Source organism: Balaenoptera physalus (assembly GCF_965194825.1).
Source record: "Balaenoptera physalus genome assembly, chromosome: 1".
Lineage (NCBI taxonomy): Eukaryota > Metazoa > Chordata > Mammalia > Artiodactyla > Balaenopteridae > Balaenoptera > Balaenoptera physalus.
Genome location: NC_138882.1, coordinates 95,233,922 through 95,256,400, shown reverse-complemented (window position 1 = coordinate 95,256,400; position 22,479 = coordinate 95,233,922). Strand labels below are relative to the sequence as shown.

Below are 22,479 nucleotides of genomic sequence, written 5' to 3'. Positions count from 1 at the left end.
TATTTCTTCTTTTTGTTTTTCCCATTGTGGTTTGATGATTTTCTTTTGTAATATTCTTAAGTTTCTCTCTTTTATTTTTTGGTTTTTGTGTATCTATTGTAGGTTTTCGATTTGTGGTTACCATGGGGTTCATCTATGTTGACCGTAGTCATATCTACCTGCTTTAAACTGATAGTTATTTAAGTTCAAGCACATTCTAAAAGATCTACATTTTTTTTACTCCCCTCCCCCAAATTTTGTGATTTTGATGTCCTATTTTACATTTTCATGCTTATCCCTTTACTGTTTATTGTAGTTATAGTTGCTTTTACAACTTTTGTTTGTTTTTTATTATGTGTACTAGCTCATTTAAGTGATCTTCAATCCTTGTTATTTATCTGCCTTTCCTGTTGGGATTTTCCCTTTCCTGTAGATTCTTACTTCTTTTTCATTTAGAGAAGTCCCTTCAACATTTCTTTTAGGATAGGTTTAGTATTGCTGAATTCTTCTAGTTTTGCTTGTCTGTGAAATTCTTTATCTCTTCTATTGAAGAGATAATGATATACAATGACTATTCAATAGATAATGATATTCAAGACTATTCAGTGATAGTCTTGCTGGGTAGAGTATCCTAGTTTGCAGGTTTTTCCTTTTCAAGACTTTGAATATATCATGCCAGTCCCTTTTGGTCTGCAATGTTAGTGTAGAAAAATCGGCTGATAGCCTTATGGGGGTTCCTTTATACGTGACTCTCTTTTTCTCTTGCTGCCTTTAGAATTCTCTCTTTAACTTTTGCTGTTTTAATTATGATATATCTTGGTGTGTGTCTGTTTGGGTTTATCTTGTTTGGGACTGTCTGTGCTTCCTGTACCTGAATATCTGTTTCCTTCTTTAGGTTAGGGAAGTTTTCAGCTGTAATTTCATCAAGTACATTTTTGACCTTTTTCTCTCTCTCTTCTCCCTTCTGGGACCCCTATAATGTGGAAGTTGACATGTTTTATATTATCCCATAGACCTTGTATGTTGCTTTCATCATTAATTTTCATTTGTCTTTGTCTGCCGTTCTGATTGGGTGATTTACATTTTTCTGTCTTCCAGATCACTTATGAATTCTTTTGTGTCATTTAGTGTGTGAGTCATTACCTCTAGAGTGCTTTTTATCAGAAATTGAAATGTCTATTTTTGATTAGGTCTTCTGTATAATTTCTAGTTCCTTGTTAAAATGTTTAGATCTATTATCTTTCTTAATTTAGTGTTTCATTACCAACGTTTTGAACTTGTGTGTTGTACTGATTATCTCTGTTTCAGTATTTTTCAGGGGATTTCTCTTGCTCTTTCAATTATGAGTTGTTCCTCTGCCTTTTCATTTTACTTAACTTTTTCTGTCTCTATGAATTTAGGTGAAACAGTTATCTATTGTGGTCTTGAAGGGGTGTTTTTATGTGGGAGCATCCCTGTGTAGACTGCGTGTGCCCAGTGTTTTTGGTGTGAGGGCTGGATTTTGTGTGGAGACCAGTCACATCTTTCCCCAGGGTGTGCCGGCCACTATCACCTTGATAGGGGATGTGGCTGGTGTTTGAGGAGCTAAAGCCTGCACAGGGTGTGAGGTGTGACTTCTTCTCTGCTCAGTGGCAATCCCCACCCTTTCAGTTCCTAAGTTGCAGGAGTGGATGCCCTGAGGGTTGGGATAGAGCTGGCTGTGTTCCCTAAGTGTGTATTTTTTCCTTCTCCTTGTGCTGGAGCCTTTGCTCCAAAGGAGGGGAATGCTGTATAGAAAGTGAGGCTCGTGGGCTAACAGAGGTCCAGTCCGCTACCTGCATATGTGTCTGTGGCTCCACTCCCTCAGCCCAAGGTCACGTCTTTTCCTCTGTTGTCACTGTCCCAGATCTAGTGCAAGGTTATGATGTGGAGTGGGCAGGGCCAGAGCATTAACTTGATTGACACTGGAGATCGTGGCGTTATGGTTGCAGGAATTGAAGTGGCTGTGCTGCCATCAGAAGCCTGGGCTACCTCTGTGGCGCTGTTTGAGTAAGCACCAACAATGGCTGCAGCCACCCTACCCGGACCACACCCCAGGCTCCTGGGCCGCCTCTGCATTCCTAGATGGAGTCTTCTCCCAGGACCTGGCTTTCCTAGATCCAGTGCCAAGATGTTGCGTGGAGTGAGTGGGGCCAAGGTGTTCACTCAGCTTGGACCGGGGAATGCTCAAGGTGCCAGCCTCTAGGGCAGACCTCTCCCTGCCCTGCCTGGTGGCAAGCCAGCACCCACTCACTCCTCACAAGTAGAGTCTAGGCACCTCCAGCCTTTCTCTCTGTCCCAGCAGTTCTCCAAATAGCCAAAGGGACTTGTCTCCTCTATGTAATACCTCAGGACTGGGATGCCCAGTCTGTGGCTCAACCCACTTACTCTCCACAGCGAGTGTCCCCCCATGCAATTTCCCTTTTCTTCTTAGTCCCCTCCCAGGGGCACAGGTCCCAACTTGATGCTTTTCTTCCTGTCCTACCTGATTACATGGGAATCTTTCTTGCATCCTTGGTTGTATAGGAGTTCCTCTGTCAGTTTCCAGTTTTCCATGAGAATTGTTCCATGTATAGATATATTTTTAATGTATTTGTGGGGAGAGGTAAGTTCCATATCCTCCTACTCCACCATCTTGGTCCCCTCCTTGAGTTGTTTTTGTAGTTCTTTTTTGCTCTCTTATGATTTGATGGCTATCTTTAGTGTTATGTTTGAGTTTTTTTCTATTTTGTGTGTATGTATCTATAATAGATTTTTGGCTTGTGGTTACTATGAGGTTTATATATAGCAGTCTATCTATCTATCTATCTATCTATCTATCTATCTATCTATCTATCTATCTGATTAAGTTTTTAATGTCTTAAGTTCAAATGCGTTTTAACAACCCTACATTTTTACTCCCCTTTCCCCATGATTACTATTTTTGACATCATACTTTTCATCTTTTTGTTCTGTGTATCCCTTATCTACTTATGGCAGATAAAGTTGACTTTATTACTTTTGTCTTTTAACCTTTCTACTAGCTTTGTACATGGGCTGGTTTGGTGGTGCTGAACTCTTTTAGCTTTTCTTTTCTGTAAAACTTTTGATCTCTTTATCAAATCTGAGTGAAAGTCTTGCCAGGTAGAGTATTCTTGATTGTTAAGTTTTTCCTTTTCACCAGTTTAAATATATCATGCCACTCCCTTCTGAGCTGTGGAGTTTCTGCAGAAAAGTCAGCTGATAGCCTTTTGGGAGTTCTCATGTGCATAACTTCTTTTCCATTGCTGCTTTTAATATTCTCTCTTTATCTTTAATTTTTGCTATTTAAGTTACAGTGTGTCTTGGTGTGGCGCTGTTTGGGACTCTCTGTTCTTTCTGAACCTTGATGTCTGTTTCCTTTCCCAGGTTAGGGAAGTTTTCTGCTGTTATGTCTTCAAATATGTCCTCTGGCCTTTTCTCTCTCTGTTCTCCTTCTGGGACCTCTATAATGCAGATGTTAATACTCTTGATGTTGTCATGGAAGTCTCTTAACTGTCCTCATTTCTTCTTATTCTTTTTTCTGTTCATCTTCAGTAATTTCCACTACTCTGTCTTCCAGCTCACTGATCCATTCCTCTGTATCATCTAATCTACTGTTGATTTCTTCTAGTGTATTTTTAAAATTTCAGTTATTGTATTCTTCATCTCTGTTTGGGTCTTCTTTATATTTTCTAACTTTTTGTTAAAAACCTCTAACTTCTCCCCCTGTTCATCCAATTTTCTCCCACGTCTTTCGAGCATTTTTCAGTCATTACCCTGAACTCTTTTGGGTAGATTCTTATCTCCACTTCACTTTGTTGTTCCTACATTTAGAACATATTCCTCTGTTGCCTCATTTTGCCTAATTTGCTCTTTTTATTTCTATGTATTTAGAAGGTTGGTTTTATTTCCTGACCTTGGAGATGTGGCCTTTTATAGGAGACATCCTGTGTGTCCCAGCCACATATTCTCCTCTGGTCATCAGAACTATATGCTTCAGGGGTGCCCCCTATGTGGGCCATGTTTTTCCTTCTATTGTGGTGGGCTGCCTACTTTGGGTGGTCTTACAGGTGTGGGTGGCCCCGGTCCAGTTGGTTGCCAGGCCCTGCCTTGTGTGGAGGCTGCTGCTCACTGATGGGTGGGGTTGGGTCACAAGGTGGCTAGCTGTAGAGCCTCAGGAGATCCTAGGGCTAGTGCTGACCTACTGGTGGGAAGAGCTGGGTTCTGGGATGAGTAGTTGTATTGCTGGGGTCTTGCATCTAGTGTCGGCCTGCTGGTGGGCATGGCTGGTTCCTGACACTACTGGCTCTGGGGTCCGGGGTATCCCAGAGCTGGTGTCAGCCTGAAGGTTGGTGGGGCTGGATCCTTGGATGGCTGGCTGAGGGGGTCCAAGGCATCTCAGAACTGGTATTGGCCTGCAGGTGGGCAGGGTCAGGGCCCAGGGGGTCCTGGGACTGGTGCCAGCCTGCTGGTAGGTGGGCTGGTTTTTGACAAGGCAGGCTGTGTGGCTGCAGTGGTCCTGTACCTGGTGTTCGCCCACTGGTGGGCAGGGTGGGAGCCCAAGGGATCCTGGGGTTTGTGCTCACCAACTGGTGGGTGAGGCTGGGTCCTCATGTTTGCGCTGGCTCACTGGTGGGTAGAGCTGGTTCCTGAGATCTCTGATTGCAGGGCCCTGGTGGTTCCTGGGCTAGTGCTGGTGCACTGATGTGTGGGGCCGAGTCCTCTGCCTTCTCGTGGATAGGGCCATGTCTTGGGGTGGCTGTGGGCTTTGGGGCTCTTAAGGAAGTTGGCCTGTTGGTGGGTGGGGCTGTATCTGGCTAGTTGCTTGGCTTGAGGTTCCCAGTATTAGAGTCTTCAGACTGTTGACGTGGACTAGGTCCTGGCACTAATAAGCTAGAGGGAGGATTCCAGAAAGTTGCTTGCCAGCACAAGTGTCCTCGTAGTAGAATGAGCTCCCAAAATTGGCTGCTGCCAGTGTCTGTGTTCCCAGGGTGGGCTCCACTTGCCTCATGCCTCTCTAGGAGGCTCTCTGGTGTCAGCATGTGGGTCTGACGCAGGCTTCTTTCAAATTACTGTGTCTTTCCCTGGGTCCCAGAGCATGTGAGATTTTGTGTGCACCCTTTAAAGTGGAATCTCTATTTCCCATAGCCCTTTGGTTCTCCTGAAAGTAAATCCCACTGGCCTTCAAAGGCAAATGTTTTGGGGACTCATCTTCTGGTGCAGGGCCCCTAGCCTGGGAGCCCAGTGTGGGGCTTGGACCCCGTGCTCTTTGGGGAGAATCTCTGCAATTTCAGTTATTCTCCCATTTGTGGGTTGCCCACCCTGGGGGTGTGGGTCTTGACTATACCATATATCTGCCCCTCCTACCCATCTCATTGTGGTTCCTTTTTTATTTCTTTAGTTGTAGAAGATCTTTTCTCTAGTCTTCTGGTCTTTCTCATCAACAGTTTCTGTGTAAATAGTTTAACTTTGGTGTGCTGATAGGAGGAGGTGAGCACAAGGTCTTCCTACTGTGCCATCTTGGCCACACCCCCAACCTTTTCCACAAAATATTTATTTATTTATTAAAGATGAATTATTTTGTGTATTTTTTAATTCTTCCATACTTCCAGTGTGATATTGAATAAGAGTGATGATTGTGTACATCTTTGATGTCTTGATCTTAAGGGAAAAACATTTAATGTTTAACTATTAACTATGATGTTAATTATAGGTTTTTTGTAGACTTTCCCATGTATTCCTAGTTTGTTGAGAATTTTTACTATGAATCTGTGTTGAATTTTGTCAAATTATTTTTACATGTCATTTGATATGATCATGTGGTTTTTCTTCTTTAGACTATTAATATGGTGTTTTACATTGATTAATTTCCAAACATTGAACCAGCCTTGTATTCCTGGGAAAAATCTCACTTGGTGTGGTGTATAGGCATACTTTGTCTTATTGTACTTCACAGCAGATAATTGCATTTTCTGTAAATTGAAGGTTTGTGGCAATGCTGCCTCAAGCAAGTATATTGGCGCTATTTTTCCAACAGCATTTGCTCACTCTGTGTCTTGGTGTCACTTTTTGGTAATTCTCATGGTATTTCAAACTTTTTCATTATTATTATATTTGTTACAGTGATCTGTGATCAGTGATCTTTGTTACTAGTGCAAAAAGATTACAAATAATGTAATGATGGTTAGCATTTTTTTAGCAATGAAGTATTTTTTTCCCTCTCCCACCCACCTACCCCTGGCAACCACCAGTCTATTCTCTATATCCATGACTCTGTTTTTGTTTCTTAGGTAGGTTCATTGGTGTCATATTTTAGATTCCACATATAAGTGATATCATATGGTATTTGTTTTTCTCTTTCTGACTTACTTTACTTCGTATGGTAATCTCTAGGTTCATCCATGTTGCTGCAAATGGCATTATTTTGTTCTGTTTTATGCCTGAGTAGTATTCCATTGTATATATGTACCACATCTTCTTTATCCATCTATCTGTCAATGGACGTTTAGGTTGTTTCCATGTCTTGGCTATTGTGAATAGTGCTGCTATTAACATAGGGGTACATGTATCTTTTTTTTTTTTTTTTTTTGCAGCAACATGGCATATCTCTTTATTTTTAAAATTTTTTTTTAAAGTTACTTTTTTTAAAAATTTATTTTTGGCTGCATTGGGTCCTCGCTGTTGCGCGTGGGCTTTCCCTAGTTGCGGCGAGCGGGGCCACTCTTTGTTGTGGTGCGCGGGCTTCTCATTGCGGTGGCTTCTCTTGTTGCAGAGCACAGGCTCTAGGCACGTGGGCTTCAGTAGTTGCAACATGCAGGCTCAGTAGTTGTGGCTCGTGGGCTCTAGAGCACAGGCTTAGTAGTTGTGGTGCACGGGCTTCGTTGCCTCGCAGCATGTGGGATCCTCCCGGACCAGGGACCGAACCCGTGTCCCCTGAATTGGCAGGCAGATTCCCAACCACTGCGCCACCGGGGAAGTCTGGTATATCTCTTTAATATGTGAGAAGCCAGTATCTGCTGGTGTTGTTTTTCTACTTGATAGCCTCCAAAATGCAATATGCCAGGTTTTGCCTGTATGACCTTATTATTCAGAAGATTTGCATAAACCTTTGATTCCGGGAGGTGATTAGGTACTGCTTTTGGTTTCCTGGGTTCCTCCACTAGGCTCCTTAAAAGGAGGGGCGACACATCATGAAACGGTTCTTCAGCATTCTTTACTTCTCTGCTGGGGGTTTTCGCCGCTGCCATTTCATCATGAAAAATGGAGCCTTCTTTTTAGAGCCAAAGGTCATTTCTTGCGGCTGGACACCCGTCCGGGGTTCAGGCTGCCTCCACGGCCCCAGGTCCCAGGCCCATGTATCTTTTTGAATTATAGTTTTGTCTGGATAGATGCGCAGGAGTGGGATTGCTGGATCCTATGGTAATTCTATTTTTAGTTTTCTGAGAAAACCTCCATACTGTTTTCCACAGTGGCTGCACCAACTTACATTCCCACCAACAGTGTAGGAGGGTTCCCTTTTCTCCACACTCTCTCCAGCATTTGTTGTCTGTAGACTTTTTAAAAAATTAATTAATTAATTAATTTTTGGCTGTGTTGGGTCTTCGTTTCTGTGCGAGGGCTTTCTCTAGTTTCGGTGAGTGGGGGCCACTCTTCATCGCGGTGCGTGGGCCTCTCACTGTTGCGGCCTCTCTTGTTGCGGAGCACAGGCTCCAGACATGCAGGCTCAGTAGTTGTGGCTCACGGGCCTAGTTGCTCTGCGGCATGTGGGATCTTCCCAGACCCGTGTCTCCTGCATTGGCAGGCGGATTCTCAACCACTGCACCACCAGGGAAGCCCTGTAGACTTTTTAATGATGCCATTCTGACTGGCGTGAGGTGGTACCTCATTATAGCTTTGATTTGCATTTCTCTAATAATTAGCGATGTTGAGCATCTTTTCATGTGTCTATTGGCCATCTGTATATCTTCTTTGGAGAAATGTCTCTTTAAGTCTTCTGCCCATTTTTCGATTGAGTTGTTTGTTTCTTTATTGTTGTTGTATGAGCTGTTTGTATATTTTGGAAATTAAGCCCTTGTTGGTCACATCGTTTGCAATTATTTTTTCCATTTCTGTAGGTTGTCTTTTTGTTTTGTTTATGGTTTCCTTTGCTGTGCAAAAGCTTGTAAGTTTGATTAGGTCCCACTTATTTATTTTTGTTTTCATTTCTATTACCTTGGGAGACTGACCTAAGAAAAAGTTTGTATGATTTATGTCAGAGAATGTTTTGCCTATGATCTCTTATAGGAGTTTTGTGGTGTCATGTCTTATGTTTAAGTCTTTAAGCCATTTTGAGTTTATTTTTGAGTATGGTGAGAGGGTATATTCTAACTTCACTGATTTATATGCAGCTGTCCAACTTTCCCAACACCACTTGCTGAAGAGACTTTTCCCATTGTATATTCTTGCCTCCTTAGTCGAAGGTTAATTGACCATAGGTGTGTGGGTTTATTTAGCAATGAAGTATTTTTTAAAATCTTTATTTATTTATTTATTTTTGGCTGCATTGCATCTTCATTGCTGTGCACGGGCTTTCTCTAGTTGCAGTGAGTGGGGGCTACTCTTTGTTGTGGTGCACGGGCTTCTCATTGAGGTGGCTTCTCTTGTTGCAGAGCATGGGCTCTAGGTGTGCGGGTTTCTGTAGTTGTGGCACGTGGGCTCAGTAGTTGTGGCTTGTGAGCTCTAGAGCGCAGACTCAGTAGTTGTGGCATACGGGCTTAGTTTCTCCGTGGCATGTGGGATCTTCCCGGACCAGGGCTCGAACCCATGTCCCCTGCTTTAGCAGGTGGATTCTTAACCACTGCTCCACCGGGAAGTCCCGAAGTATTTTTAAATTAAAGTATGTACATTGTTGTTTTTAGACATAATGCTATTGAACACTTAATAAACTAAGAATAGTGTAAACATAAATTTTATGTGCACAGAAAGTTCCTGTGCCTTGCTTTATTGTGATATTTGCTTTATTGCAGTATTCTGGAATGAACCCGCAATATCTCTGAGATATGCCCGTATTATTCTTTTTCTGTATTGTTGAATTTGTTTTGTTAATATTTTGTTGAGGATTTTTGTTTTTGTGTTCATGAGAGTTATTGACCTATAGTTTTCTTGGATTGTCTTTCACTGGTTTTGGAACCAGGCTAACGCTGGCCTCATAAAATGAGTTGGGAATCATTTCTTTCATTTCCATTTTCTGGAAGAGATTATATAGAATTAGTATTATTTCTTTTTTAAATGTTTGGTAGAATTCTCCAGAGAAATCATGTGGACCTAGAGACTGCTTTTTGGCAAGATTTTTAACTATGAATTTTATTTATTTTTGCTGTAGAATTATTCAAGTTACTTGCTTTATCTTGGGTGATTTTGGTAGTTTGTGGTTTTTAAGGAATTAACCCATTTCATTAACTTTGTCGACTGTCTGTGCATAGAGTTGTTTGTAGCACTCCCTGCAATTATCTTTTTAATGTCTTTGGAGTCTGTAGTGCTACCCTTATTTTCATTCCTAATATTGGTGATTTATGTCTTCTCTCTTTTTTCTTTGTCAGTCTTGATAGAGTTTTATTACTTTATCAATCTTTTCAAATAACCAGCTTTCTATTTCATTGATTTTCTCTGTTGGTTTTTGATTTTCAGTCTCACTGATTTCTTCTCTTTATGTCCTTCTTTCTGTTTGCTTTGTGTGTATTTGCTCTTTTTCTAGGTTTTTAAGGTGGAAACTTAGATTGCTTTTTGAGACTTTTCTAATGTAAACATTTAATGTTATAAATTTCCTCTAATCACCTCTTTAGCTGTAGCCCACAAATTTTGATATGTTGTATTTTCATTTTCATTTATTTTCTGATTTCTCTTGAGATTTATTCTTTGACCCTGGGGTTATTTATAAGTCTGTTATTTAATTTCTGTGTATTTGGAGATTTTGCTGTTATATTTCTGTTATTCATTTCTAGCTTAATTCCATTATGGTCAAAGAATATACTTTATTACTTAAATTTGTTATGGTTTGTTTTAGAAATCATGATATGGTATATCTGAGTGAATGCTCCATATGCACTTGAAAAGAATATTTTCTCTGCTGTTGTTAGGTGGAACATTCTATAAATGTCAATTAGGTACAGTTGGTTGATGGTATTGTGAAAAATCTTTTGGTTTTGATTTATTTTTGTCCAGTTCTATTGTTTACTGAAAGATGGGTATTAAAATCTCTTACTTTGATTTTCTAATTGTCTGTTTCTGTCTAATTCTGTCAATGTTTGCCTTGTGTATTTTGAATTTTGGTTAAAGGTTTTACATTTATATATAACTATTATATCTTCCAGCTGAATTGACTCTTTGGTCATGATTAAATGCCTATCTTTATCTCTGATAATACTGTCTCATTTTGAAGTCTGTTTTAACTGATATTATTATAGCCATTAGTTTTCTTATGTTTATTGTTTATGTGGCATATCTTTGAGTCTTTATATTTGTAGATATTTGTACGTATCTGTATAGGTAGCCTGATTATAATTGGGTCTTCCTATGTACTATTTCTATAGTTATCTTTTTTAAATCACAAATATGATCATGTTATATTGCTGTATCAAAACTTTCAATAGCTCTACATTGCTTATAGATAAAATTCGAACTCTATAAGTGCAATTCATAGATTTTATAGTGTTTAATCTTGGACCTCTTATGGGCAAGCCTTTAATAAAATTATTATAATCTCATGCTTGAGTAAACAAAATAAAAATTGAATTCATAAACTTATGCTCTGTTGGATAACAGGAGGAAGTAATAGAAATTAAGCACCCATAACTAAAGAGTTAATGGTTAGATTATAGTTTGTTTTTCTCAGTAGCTAGAGCTATGCTAACCAGTATGGTAGCCACTGGCCAAATGTGTTATATTTAAATTAATTAAAATAAATCAAATTAAAAAGTCAGTTTCTCAGCTCCAGTAGCCCACATCTGAAGGACTAATAGCTACCATATTGGACAGGATGGAAAATGTTCCTATTGTTGCAGAAAGTTTTGTTGTATAGGACTTGTCTAGAGCAGAGGTTGACAAAATTTTTATGTGAAAGACCAATAGTAAGTTTTTAGGCTTTGTGGACCATATGGTCTCTGCTGCAGCTATTCAACTTTGCTGTTACAGGGCAAGACAGGCATGGATAATATATAAACAACTAGGTTGGCTATATTATGGTAAAGAATTATTAAAAACAGGCAGTGGCTGGATTTGATCTGTGAGCTGTAGTTTGCTGACCCATGGTTGTCTAGAACATTGAATTAAATTCTTGACACCTCATTTAGAATGGTACGTTGACAAAGTGAGCCCATCCTGAAGGAATGAGGCAATATAAAACCATTCCATAGGAATATATAATAAAAAAAATTAGAAATTTTAGAATAGTTAAGAGAAAGGTTTAGGAGTGATGATAACTCTTCAAATATTTCTCAGCTATCATGTGAAAAGAGGAATTAGACTTCTTTGTGATTAAGGAACACAGAACAATGACCATTGCATGAAAGTTACAGGAAGAGCCTTTTAGTAAAATGTAAGTACAAACTGGGTTGATAGAATAGTGAGTTAAGTAATAAGTGCTAATAAATTAAAGTGATTTATGCATAAGGTGAGGTTTGAATTCAGTGACCTGTATGACTTTTTTTTTAAATAAAAAATTCCAGGGCTCTGCCCATTAAATCCTCAGTTATCATATTTAGTTTGGGAATTTACTTAATGACTTGTTTTCTCTTTTTAAAAAATTTTAGCCAAAGAGAAATTCATAATTCTCTTCACAACTCTATTTGAGCAGTTTGATTATTTTGAATGTGTGTGTGCTTTGATTGTCATGATTTGTTTATGTCCTTAAATAGGCAGAAAACCAAAAGCTTTTAGATGAGAAGAAACAATTTGAGAAGATTGCTGAAGAATTAAAAGGAGCAGAACAAGAACTAACTGGGCTTCTCAAAACCAGAGAGGTTTGTTTAAAAAGGATACATTTTTTTCTTTCAAGTGTTTTGTTAGTAGGATACAGATTTACATTGTAGATTATGGTGTGGCTGTTAGATTTGTGCAAGATTGCTTCACAAAATTCCTCTGGAAGATGTGTTCCTGCTACATTTAGTATGCTGACAATTGATTTAAAGCACATTTAAAGAACCTGCATATTATAATGAGGAAGTGAAAGGTCAACATTTTAGATACCAATAGTATACATAATGCCATGGCTTATAACAATTACATTTCTTGATGTCTTGAGTATTTCTTAATTGATACATTTAAATTTTAGCCTTTATTAAGTTCTTAGCTTACAGTAGTTTTTATAGTGCTCATGTTATAATTTTAGAATGTCTTTTATTTTTAAAAGGTATGTTTTCAGTCTATTACAGTATTACATTGTAATTGTCTTTCTAATATAGTAAGAACAGCTTAGTTTTTCAAGTACTGCCTGATTTCATTAACTAATGCATTTCTTCTTAATAATGTGACATTTTAATTGAAATTAATTACTTGGTAGTATAAAATTGACAATAGTATTTTGTAATATGTAAATATAATTTTACTGGTTGAGCTTCAGAATATCAAGCTGGAATTTACTTACAGTATTGCATTTGTCATTGCTCATTGTTTTAAAATTATAATGACTATGGCATTAAATCAATTTAAATTTTAAAAATTTGATATATTTTTGCCAAAGATATAACTTGCTTACATAGAGTGACCGTACTTTTTAAGTGAGAAAATTGTAAAAACATTTGCTGTGATAATACATGTTTATTTTCCAGAAAAAAGTACATGATTTGGAAATACAGTTAACTGCCATTGCAACAAGTGAACAGCATTATTCAGAACAGGTTAAAGAGCTGAAAACTGAGCTTGAAAATGAGAAGTATGTTTTCCTTTTTTTTTTTAAATTTATTTATTTATTTATGGCTGTGTTGGGTCTTCGTTTCTGTGTGAGGGCTCTCTCTAGTTGCGGCAAGTGGTGGCCACTCTTCATCGTGGTGCGCGGGCCTCTCACTATCGTGGCCTCTCTTGTTGCGGAGCACAGGCTCCAGACTCGCAGGCTCAGTAATTGTGGCTCACGGGCCTAGTTGCTCCGCGGCAGGTGGGATCTTCCCAGACCAGGGCTCGAACCCGTGTCCCCTGCATTGGCAGGCAGACTCTCAACTACTGTGCCACCAGGGAAGCCCGAAAAGTATGTTTTCTATCTATAAAGTAGCTTATGTATTCAATTCCTAAGCTTTCTGTAATACTGTAAAGTATTAACTACTTTCCAAAGTAGGTAATACTAAATTAGTAAACTATGTGTAATACTTTTTTGAATAGGCTTAAAGTTGTGTTTTATTTCTGATTAAAGATCAAAATAATTTGTCAGTTTCATTGTTAAAGGAAGCATATATTATTGACATAAGAAGAGTATATATCACAAACTTGAGAACTGCATGAGAAGAGCGATATGTTCTTTTCTTGGAGATTATTTAGTTCCTCATAAAAATAATCATTTGTAGTTGTAACTAGTTATTTTGATTGTTTTACTAAATTACTACATAAGTTTGTATTGATGAAATGACAAAATATAAATTCATTTCTCACATTGTCCAAACATAATATTTAGTTGTTTCACCTACTTAGTAAATTTAATTTCTAGAGAAAGTGGGAAGAAATGATTGTTGTGTTGTTACTCAGGGAGAACTAAACTGAAGTAGGCAATCTAGTGGTGAGCATGATTTTTGTTTTCTGGTTGCTTCTCAACTCTAGATAAAAATGAGAAATAAGTAATTTACTCAGCATCTTGTCACTTCTCTTTCAACTCCCATTCTCAGCTTTCTGGTACCTTTTCAACAGTACTTTTGTAGGGGCTCTGGGTAAAATTCATCTATTAACCAAAATTCCTTTAATGAATGAGCTGATTAATATAAATTTGTGTTATCCTTGGTATATTTGCTTTTTCAACTTTTCATTTTTTAATTAAAACTCTTTGATGAGTTTCCAGTATCAGTAAGTAGGAGATAATAGGTGATTCTGAAATCATTCCATAGAGCCACACACTCCCCTTCCCTCATTTAAAATTGATCCTGGCTGCAACCAGTAACAGCAGTAATCTCTCTTCCAATGTAGAATATTTGAGACCTTGTAAGAACAGTAAGTGTTGTGCATGTGCACAAAGTTTTATTTATTTTAATAAAAATATTTTAGTTAAAAATAGTTAATGTCTCATGTACTATTAAATCACGAGAAATTTGAAACAGTTTCTAAGAGACAGTCTACTAGAAAGAAAATATTATATGAAAAAAATAAATACTTTTCAAAATTTGTGGAAAGATAAACAGGGAAGTGGTATGGAGACTATGCAAGGAAATATGTAACATCTTGAAAAACTTACTATAGAAAATTTTCAAATATATACAACGTTAAGAGGGAATATTGTAATGAACCAGCATATACCTATCACCCAGCTTCAAAAATTTTTAACTAATGGCCAATCCTATTTCATTTGTAACCCCAGCCCTTCCTTTCTTTCCCCTAAGATTATTTTGGATAAAATTCCACATCATATAATTTTAAATGTAAATATTTTGGTATGACATGTTTTTTAAAAAACAGGCTTAAGAATGCTGAACTAACTGCAAGCTGCAAAAGGCTTTCACTGGAAAACAAAGAACTAGCAGAAGAAACAAGGGATATGGCCCTAGAACTCAAGAAACAGCAAGAAGATATTAATGTGAGTAGAAAAAGAAAGTCCCAGTGACTTAGTTTTCTTACTGTAAAGTTAAGGGGTTAGAATAGATTACCTCTAAAATTTCTTCCAGCTTTAAAAGTCTGATTATTTTAGATTATCTGATTATCTTTTTCTTCTAAATACTTTGTTTTAGAAGAAAAATATGCATATTGAGGTAGTAATAATATGCATACAATGATGAATAAAGTATCATTCCTCTTTAGTTTACGACTCAATAAAAAATAAATGCTTAAATAACTTAAAATAGTATATCATATGTATTGTTTGGGGGACAAAGTGTTATCAGAGTTCACAGGATCGCTTCTGCCTTGGGGAAAGAGAAAGAGAAGGCTTCAGAGAGAATACAGCATTGATTTTTGCCTTAAAAAAATGAATAATTATCGGTTCAGTCGGTAGCAATGAGTGGAAAAGCATTCCTTGAAGCCATAGCAATATGAACAAAGGACACAAGTCTCAAAGAATCACTGGGAAACAGCAAGTAAGACTTGTTTTTTTAGCTACTATATAGAGATTATTAGGGGAATAGAGTAAGGCTGGAAAACTAGTGTGGAACTGTATAAGTTAAATAACCCATTCTCTTGCTTTATATATAACTAAATAAATTTTAAGACAGATAAAGGTCTTGAATATTAATTTCAATTTTATTTTTGTTGAAACAAAATAATTAATATAAACCACACTGATTATTTCTTTAGAACAGCAAAAAGCAAGAAGAAAGAATGTTGAAACAAATAGAAAATCTGGAAGAGACAGAAACACAATTAAGGCAAGACTAGTGCATTGGCCTTTTTTGACTGGCCCAAAATAGTATTTCTTTTCTATTAACTTGTTGTAGTTAATTTAGATTAATCTTATGTTGAATATAGTATAAAATAAAAAATTAGACTTAAATCATTGCTTTGGAATCCTGCTTAAAAATAAAATTGTAATAATGTCTATTTTATACTTAGTTTGAAATAGTGATATTAGATGTAGAAATTAATTTTAAAGTATCATAAACTTTCTAACATTTAATATTTATTTAAGAAAGTATACTAGTCCTATGCCAGAAAATTTAGAAGAGATATTTTAAAAATTTAATATTACTTTAAGCATTATCTGTGTTTCTAGTTGTTTTCACAATCATCTATTTTAATGTTTGTATGCCAGTCAGTCAAGTGGATATAACAATATTTTAATTTGGATATTTACATTTTCCAGTTTTTCACTATCATAAAGAATAGTGCAGTAAACATTTTGGGACATACAGATTTTTTTCTTATAGGATAAATTTCCAGTGTGAATTTATTGAGTCATAGGAATAATTATTTCAATTACTTTTTATAGACCAATGGTTTCTAATAGGTTTTATCGGTTGTAAACCATGCAATACAACCAATATTTTATGAAAACGCTGGTTCCAAATGTTTTAATTACTTTTGGGTATTATCATTAATTTACTCGATAATATAACAGGTAGAAACAACTCATAGTTCTTATGACTTATAATTTTCATGTTTTTGGTAAGCTTTGGAATTTTTCGTGTGTGTTTGCTAGAGTTTCTTCTCTGTAAATTGCTTATACCTGTTGCCCACTAATATTTTGATATCTTGATTATTTTCTTACTCATTTATTTAAGCTTTAAAAAACATATTAATCCTTTATCTTATTTTATTTAAAGCACATATTTTCCCTAACCTGTTGTTTTCCTTTCACTTTGGGTAATTTTTTTGTTATACAGAAGTTTTTAAAAAAAATTTTGTATTAAATCTAATTCTTTCCTTTTGAAATTTTTTCCCATTGCTTTTTTTTTTTCACACACACACTGTATTTATTTGTACAAGAGATAAATAGACTGACACCAAGCATTGTACATGGATGACCACAACAAAAGCAACAATGATTGCAATGACCAAACATTCCCATTGCTTTTATACTTACAAATCTTTTTCCTGCCTGCAATCAAATATTAATATTTTCTTTAGTTACTTTAAAAATTGATATATTTAAAAATCAATATATTGATATTTGGTTTATCTTTCTGTTTTTCAAATAATGAAAAACATTTCAAGGTATCAATTTACTTTCTAACACTACTGTATATCTGTGACCTGGTTTTTGATATGCAGTGTTTTCATGTTTATTATTTTCTAAATAATCTGTTTTTGTATTTTAAGTTTCCTTTTAATCCATTAGTAATTTAGACGATTTCTAAATATTTGGGGGCTCTTGTTTGTACTTACATTCTGATGTATTAAGTTTTGATTTGTTTGATTAAAGAATGTGGTCATTAAAATTTAGCTATTGTAAATTATTTGATATTTCCTTAGACCTAATATATCTCCCTCATAGGACTGTCTGGGGATTACATGAGGAAATGTGAATAAAGTGCTGAGCACAGTGCCTGGCACTTAACTGTTACTATTTTCCATATTTGGAAAGTCATCTTTTACTATGCTTCTAAAGATTACTTATATCCTTTATGCTTACTTTTCTTCTTCAGAAGTAACTGTTATTTATAGATTAAATCTGTGATTAAGCCGCTGTACATTTTGGGGATAAAAAGTGAAGATATTTTTTAGGGAAAGGCTGCTTTTAATTTAAGAGAATTCAAGTTGTTTGGAAAATATCTTTTTGTACATCTACCTACTCTATGGACTTACAGAACTGTAAATAAAAATATATTTAGGAAAAGTAAGAATATGCCAATTAAAAATTTTAAACTCAGTTGAAGAGTAAACACCCTAGACTCAGTTTTTACAAGGCCAAGTTATTCCACGTGATTGAATACTATTCCATGCATTTACATTAGACCCAGTAATATATCAGTTGTAGTAACAAGAGAGTCTACAATTAGAAATAGCTTTAAATATCCTTCTGAGACAAAATACCATTGTTTTCATATGCAACAGACAGATTTTAAATTGAAAAAAATTTGAAAGGATAATACATGCATGTGGTGTAAAAATCAAAAGGACAAAGGGACATGGGGAAAGAAAACTGTTTTGCTTGGCTTTTGTCTTCCCGATACCCAGTTTCCCTCCCCAGAGGTATCATGGTTTCTTGTGTATGTTTCCAGAGATACTCTGTACGTATATAAGGATACAAGTATATGCAAATATCTCAGTCATGTAGTTCTTCTTTAAAATCACTGGTATGTATGTCCCTAATTTATCTGTACAACATTATGACTATGTCTTAGAATGATGACTAATTTATGACTAAGAAAACAGTAAAGTGAAATCTTGACTTAAATAAGAAATAAGTTTTCCTATCTAGGAGTTTCTTTTTTTATGGAAAAATGACTATAAAGATCTAAGTAATTTCAAAATAAATGTATAAATTAATTGACATTATTGACATTAATGCATGAAAAATTATCAAACAAAATGAAAATATAAACCAACAAAAAATTAAATAGTCAACCATTTTAGAAATTCCAGAAAGGGAATAAAATGAAAATATGGATTTTATTACAATGTCACTCTTCCATTTCTTTAAGGAATGAACTGGAATCTGTGAAAGAAGAACTAAAACAGAAAGGAGATGAAGTTAAATGTAAATTGGACAAGAGTGAAGAAAATGTATGTTGTATTTAATAAAAGGTTCTATCACAAAATTTTAAATCATAAAAGCAATACGTGTCAAAAAAAAGTATACTATTGTATAAATAATTAGTGGGCCAAGGGCTGTTGTAGGCTATTGACCTTAAAAATATGGGCCACGTTGGGTTATTTTGCTTATGTGGTTTATATCTAGAAGAAATAGTGGCATGATTCTAAATTTCTTTAAATAGTGAGCATTTATAAATGTTGATTTATATTTTAGGCTAAATAAAAGGCTCATGCTTTATTAATATGAAATATACTGATAAATTGATTAGTAAATTTGTGTTGTGCATTGGTGGAAATGATTTCAAAGAATTGGGATAGGAAGAAGGCTTTTAGGGAAGATTATCACAAAAGTGGAATAGTATAAAGTATGTGATGTGATTATAGTATATAATGTACATAGAGGGAGAAAAGGGTGCCAAAATAGATTGTGCTGATCAACCTAGATTGTGAAAGCCTTGACTGTGTTTTTTCATTCATTCCACAAATATTATTGACTACCTACGATGTGCCAGGCACTGTTCTGGGTGCTAAGTTTGGTTTTAATTTGTTTTGGTGGACAATAGTGATCTAATTAAGTTTTTTTATTAGACAAGTAACATTTTTAATTTTTAAGAATGGAATAGGGAGAGGTGAAAGGCACTGGAATAAGTTGGAAGGCTATAAAAAATAGTCTTGAAAGCTCTGAAAAAAATCTTAGAGAGGACTCTGGCCTAGTTTAACTCACTTATACCTGAGCCATTCATTGCAATTAGGGGATAGAGTAATCTGTCTAAGCCTGAGCTGCATTGCCATCCTTGGAGACATATCAGTCTCCATCAAGCTTTATGAACTAAGCAGGATTACTGTGAAATTTACACTGAAAGAGTCTTTGCAGGGAAGGATGCTGGCCAGACCAAAACATAGGTCTTCTATGTAATTGCTGTTGGAGCCCATGGAAAGGGCATCTATCTAAACTTGAGTCAGGACAAGCTTCCTGGAAGAAGCAACATTCACTTTGAAACCTCTGATTAATAGGAATTAGTGGAAGGCAGAGGTGTGGGCACAAGTATATCAGGGAGAAGAAGAGTATTCCAAGTTACAAACACACACACACACACACACACACACACACACATTGTATATGAAGTATGAGAGAGCCCATCATATTTAAGCACCTAGACAAAGTTTATCTTGGCTGAAAGGTGGAGTTTAAGATAGTGGTGAGAGTGGAGAGAGGAGGGAAAGATGAGAGATGAGGAGATGAGAGTGGACAGATGAAGATGGGGAAAAATGAGGGTGGGGAAAAATGAGGGTAGATCATTTAAGGCCACATGGCTATATTTAGGAGTTTGAGGTTATTGAAGAGTTTTCACCTGAGAAGTGTCATAATTTTATTTATACGTTGGAGAGTTTTAAGACTATTGGAATAGTCTGAGGCTGAGATGAACTATATTTTTAAGGGCTTGCAATGAGCCAGGAACATTCTAGATTATGTGTATTATCTTAAACTGGAAGTCATTTTTGTCCTCATTTTATGAATTAGGAAGTCGGGCCTTCAAAGGGTAAAAACTTGAAAAGCTACCTGACTAAGAAGTGGTAGAGCTGCCTCTCTAACATTCTTTAGACTATATCACATTTTTTTCTCAAAAAGCTATTTTTTCTTTCAGTTTCATATTTATTAGTTAAATTCAACCCGAAAAAAATGAATTTAATCTCCTAAAGACTTGGTATGTAATTCACTACTTTAAAATTTGTATCAGAGGCTGCTTCAAAACACTAATTTTGTTGGTGTAGGGAAGAACATGAATTTGATGTTTAATGTAAAATAAAAATCTTCCACTAAGAACTTAAATTTATTTTACCAAAGTAGAAATATTAATGATGAGTTAAGGAAAAAAAAAACGAAATGCAAGACAAATTGATAGCATGTTTCAGCTTTCCATGGTTGGATTTCAGTTTACCTACTGAAACAGTTTCCTGGAAAGAATTCAAATTGCAAATATTTCTTGGATATTTTGCCTGACATTGAAATTCATTACACTCTTCTTTTATCCCAATCCACTACGTTAGTTCAGACATTTATTATTTCATACGTAGTTTATCTGAGCCTTTGTTTTCTCATCTCTAAAGTGGGGATAATAATACCTACTTTTCTATATCATTGGATTGTTACAAAGTTCAGTTTAACAAATGTTTGTGAAAGACATATTTAACAGATTATAAACATTTATATATAGTTTTAAAAAATTCAGTATAAACTGGGAAAGCTAATAAAATATTGTAAAGTGATACTACGCTAAGATAAGAATAATGAACATTGACATATAGACACAAAAAGAATTTCTTTTTTAAAAAAGTTTACTGAACTAAACTGGGAGAGCTGATAACTGTTTTTGTAGAAATATAAGACTAAGCTTTATAATTCCATGTCTAAAAGATACTCAGAAAATAGAAATTCTGTTAACATTTTTAAAAAATCTGATGTCAAATAATGTTTTTTAGGCTCGAAGCATTGAATGTGAAGTCGTAAAAAAAGATAAACAAATGAAGATATTAGAAAACAAGGTATTATCAAATGTGAAAAATATTTAGGAATAGAGACTTTGTAACAAAATATGTATGGCTAGATTCTTTAGGGCCAACCTTTACATTGTCCTGTACAAAGAAATCTCAATTCCACTTTGAAGGCTTTCAGGAATAGTATAGGATTTTTTTTTTTAACATCTTTATTGGAGTATAATTGCTTTACAATGGTGTGTTAGTTTCTGCTTTACAACAAAGTGAATCAGCTATACATATACATATATCCCCATATCTCCTCCCTCTTGTGTCTCCCTCCCACCCTCCCTATCCCACCCCTCTAGGTGGTCACAAAGCACTGAGCTGATTGCCCTGTGCTATGCGGCTGCTTCCTACTAGCTATCTATTTTACATTTGGTAGTATATATAAGTTCATGCCACTCTCTCACTTTGTCCCAGCTTACCCTTCCCCCTCCCAGAGGAATAGTATAGGATTTTTACTGCAGATTTCTTTGAAGAGGCTCTGGCATTAGGAGTTTTTGCATAATGCTTCAAAGAGCAAAGCTTCATTAAACTGCTCTTTAGCTATCTCTTCCCTTTCCCCAAATTTCATTCTCTCATCAGCTGCATTTGTTGTGGATATCTTTAGAGTGGCAAGATGCTTTTAAAAATCATTCTTAGATATCTCTCCAATTCTTATAATCAAGGGAGCTGCAGAAAAATTTCTGCTTTCTTTATGTGAAATGTTTTTACTGCCTGGCTGGCAATACCAATTCACTTTTCCCTTCTCTGCCCTTCACCACACACTTGTCTTAAACTTGACCTTCTGTATAGTGAGTCAGTGAGTAGTCCCTTGGAAAGCATAGTTCACTTTCTGAAACTCTGACCTCTAATAATTAACACTATTTTCTTCTACCTAGAATTCTGGTGAATAAAATTCTTTGATTTTTTGTACATGGATTATTTGACTTAAAAATAACTGTAATAGTTTAAAATCTTTTCAAGAATTTCTGGGTATTCCATCAAATATATTAATTAGTCCTAAATTTCGATATTATTTAAATTTAAAAGGATTGAAAACTTAAGTTACTTTAATTTTCATTAGTTTATTCAGAAATAAGGGACAGTGAGACGGGCCAGTCAAAATGACAAAGTTGATAGATCTGATGTCATTATCCTTTTAGTAAAATATACATATTTTTTTGAACTGTCATAATTACAGTTATAAAGATGGTTTTTATAATATGTAGTAATGTCAGTTATAAAGATAGTTTTTTAGGAAAAGCTGAGTAGCAGAAAAATATGATCATCAATATTAACTCTTAAGGGAATAAGTTTTGATGGTCTGAAGAACGGAGAAATACATAAAACATGTGCTTTTTTGGGCAAAGTTAATAATCTGGTGATACTTCAAACTGATATTTTAAAAATTTGTTCAGCATTCATGTGGTAAGGCCAAGAAGTAACCTATTTTCCTGTCTATTGAGTTTTACATTTTAATTACATTTTTCATTACTGAAGTTTTAATTAGTTCTTTTTAAAATCTGCTCAATTGTCTTTTATGGTCTCTCATTTCTTTTTCATAGTTTCAAGTCTTTAATTTTAAAAAATATTTAATATATTTTAATA

At 35.6% G+C, this 22,479-nt stretch overlaps 1 protein-coding gene across 1 annotated transcript in view; it reads left to right on the top strand.

Moving 5' to 3' along the window:
* Positions 1-22,479, top strand: part of SYCP1 (synaptonemal complex protein 1) — a 154,570-nt gene that overhangs the window by 69,540 nt on the left and 62,551 nt on the right. The window contains exons 17-22 of the mRNA XM_082458274.1: positions 11,889-11,993; positions 12,801-12,904; positions 14,623-14,740; positions 15,454-15,524; positions 18,240-18,321; positions 20,833-20,895. Of these exons, the coding sequence (XP_082314400.1) occupies positions 11,889-11,993; positions 12,801-12,904; positions 14,623-14,740; positions 15,454-15,524; positions 18,240-18,321; positions 20,833-20,895 (543 nt within the window). The remainder of the gene's footprint in view (positions 1-11,888; positions 11,994-12,800; positions 12,905-14,622; positions 14,741-15,453; positions 15,525-18,239; positions 18,322-20,832; positions 20,896-22,479) is intronic.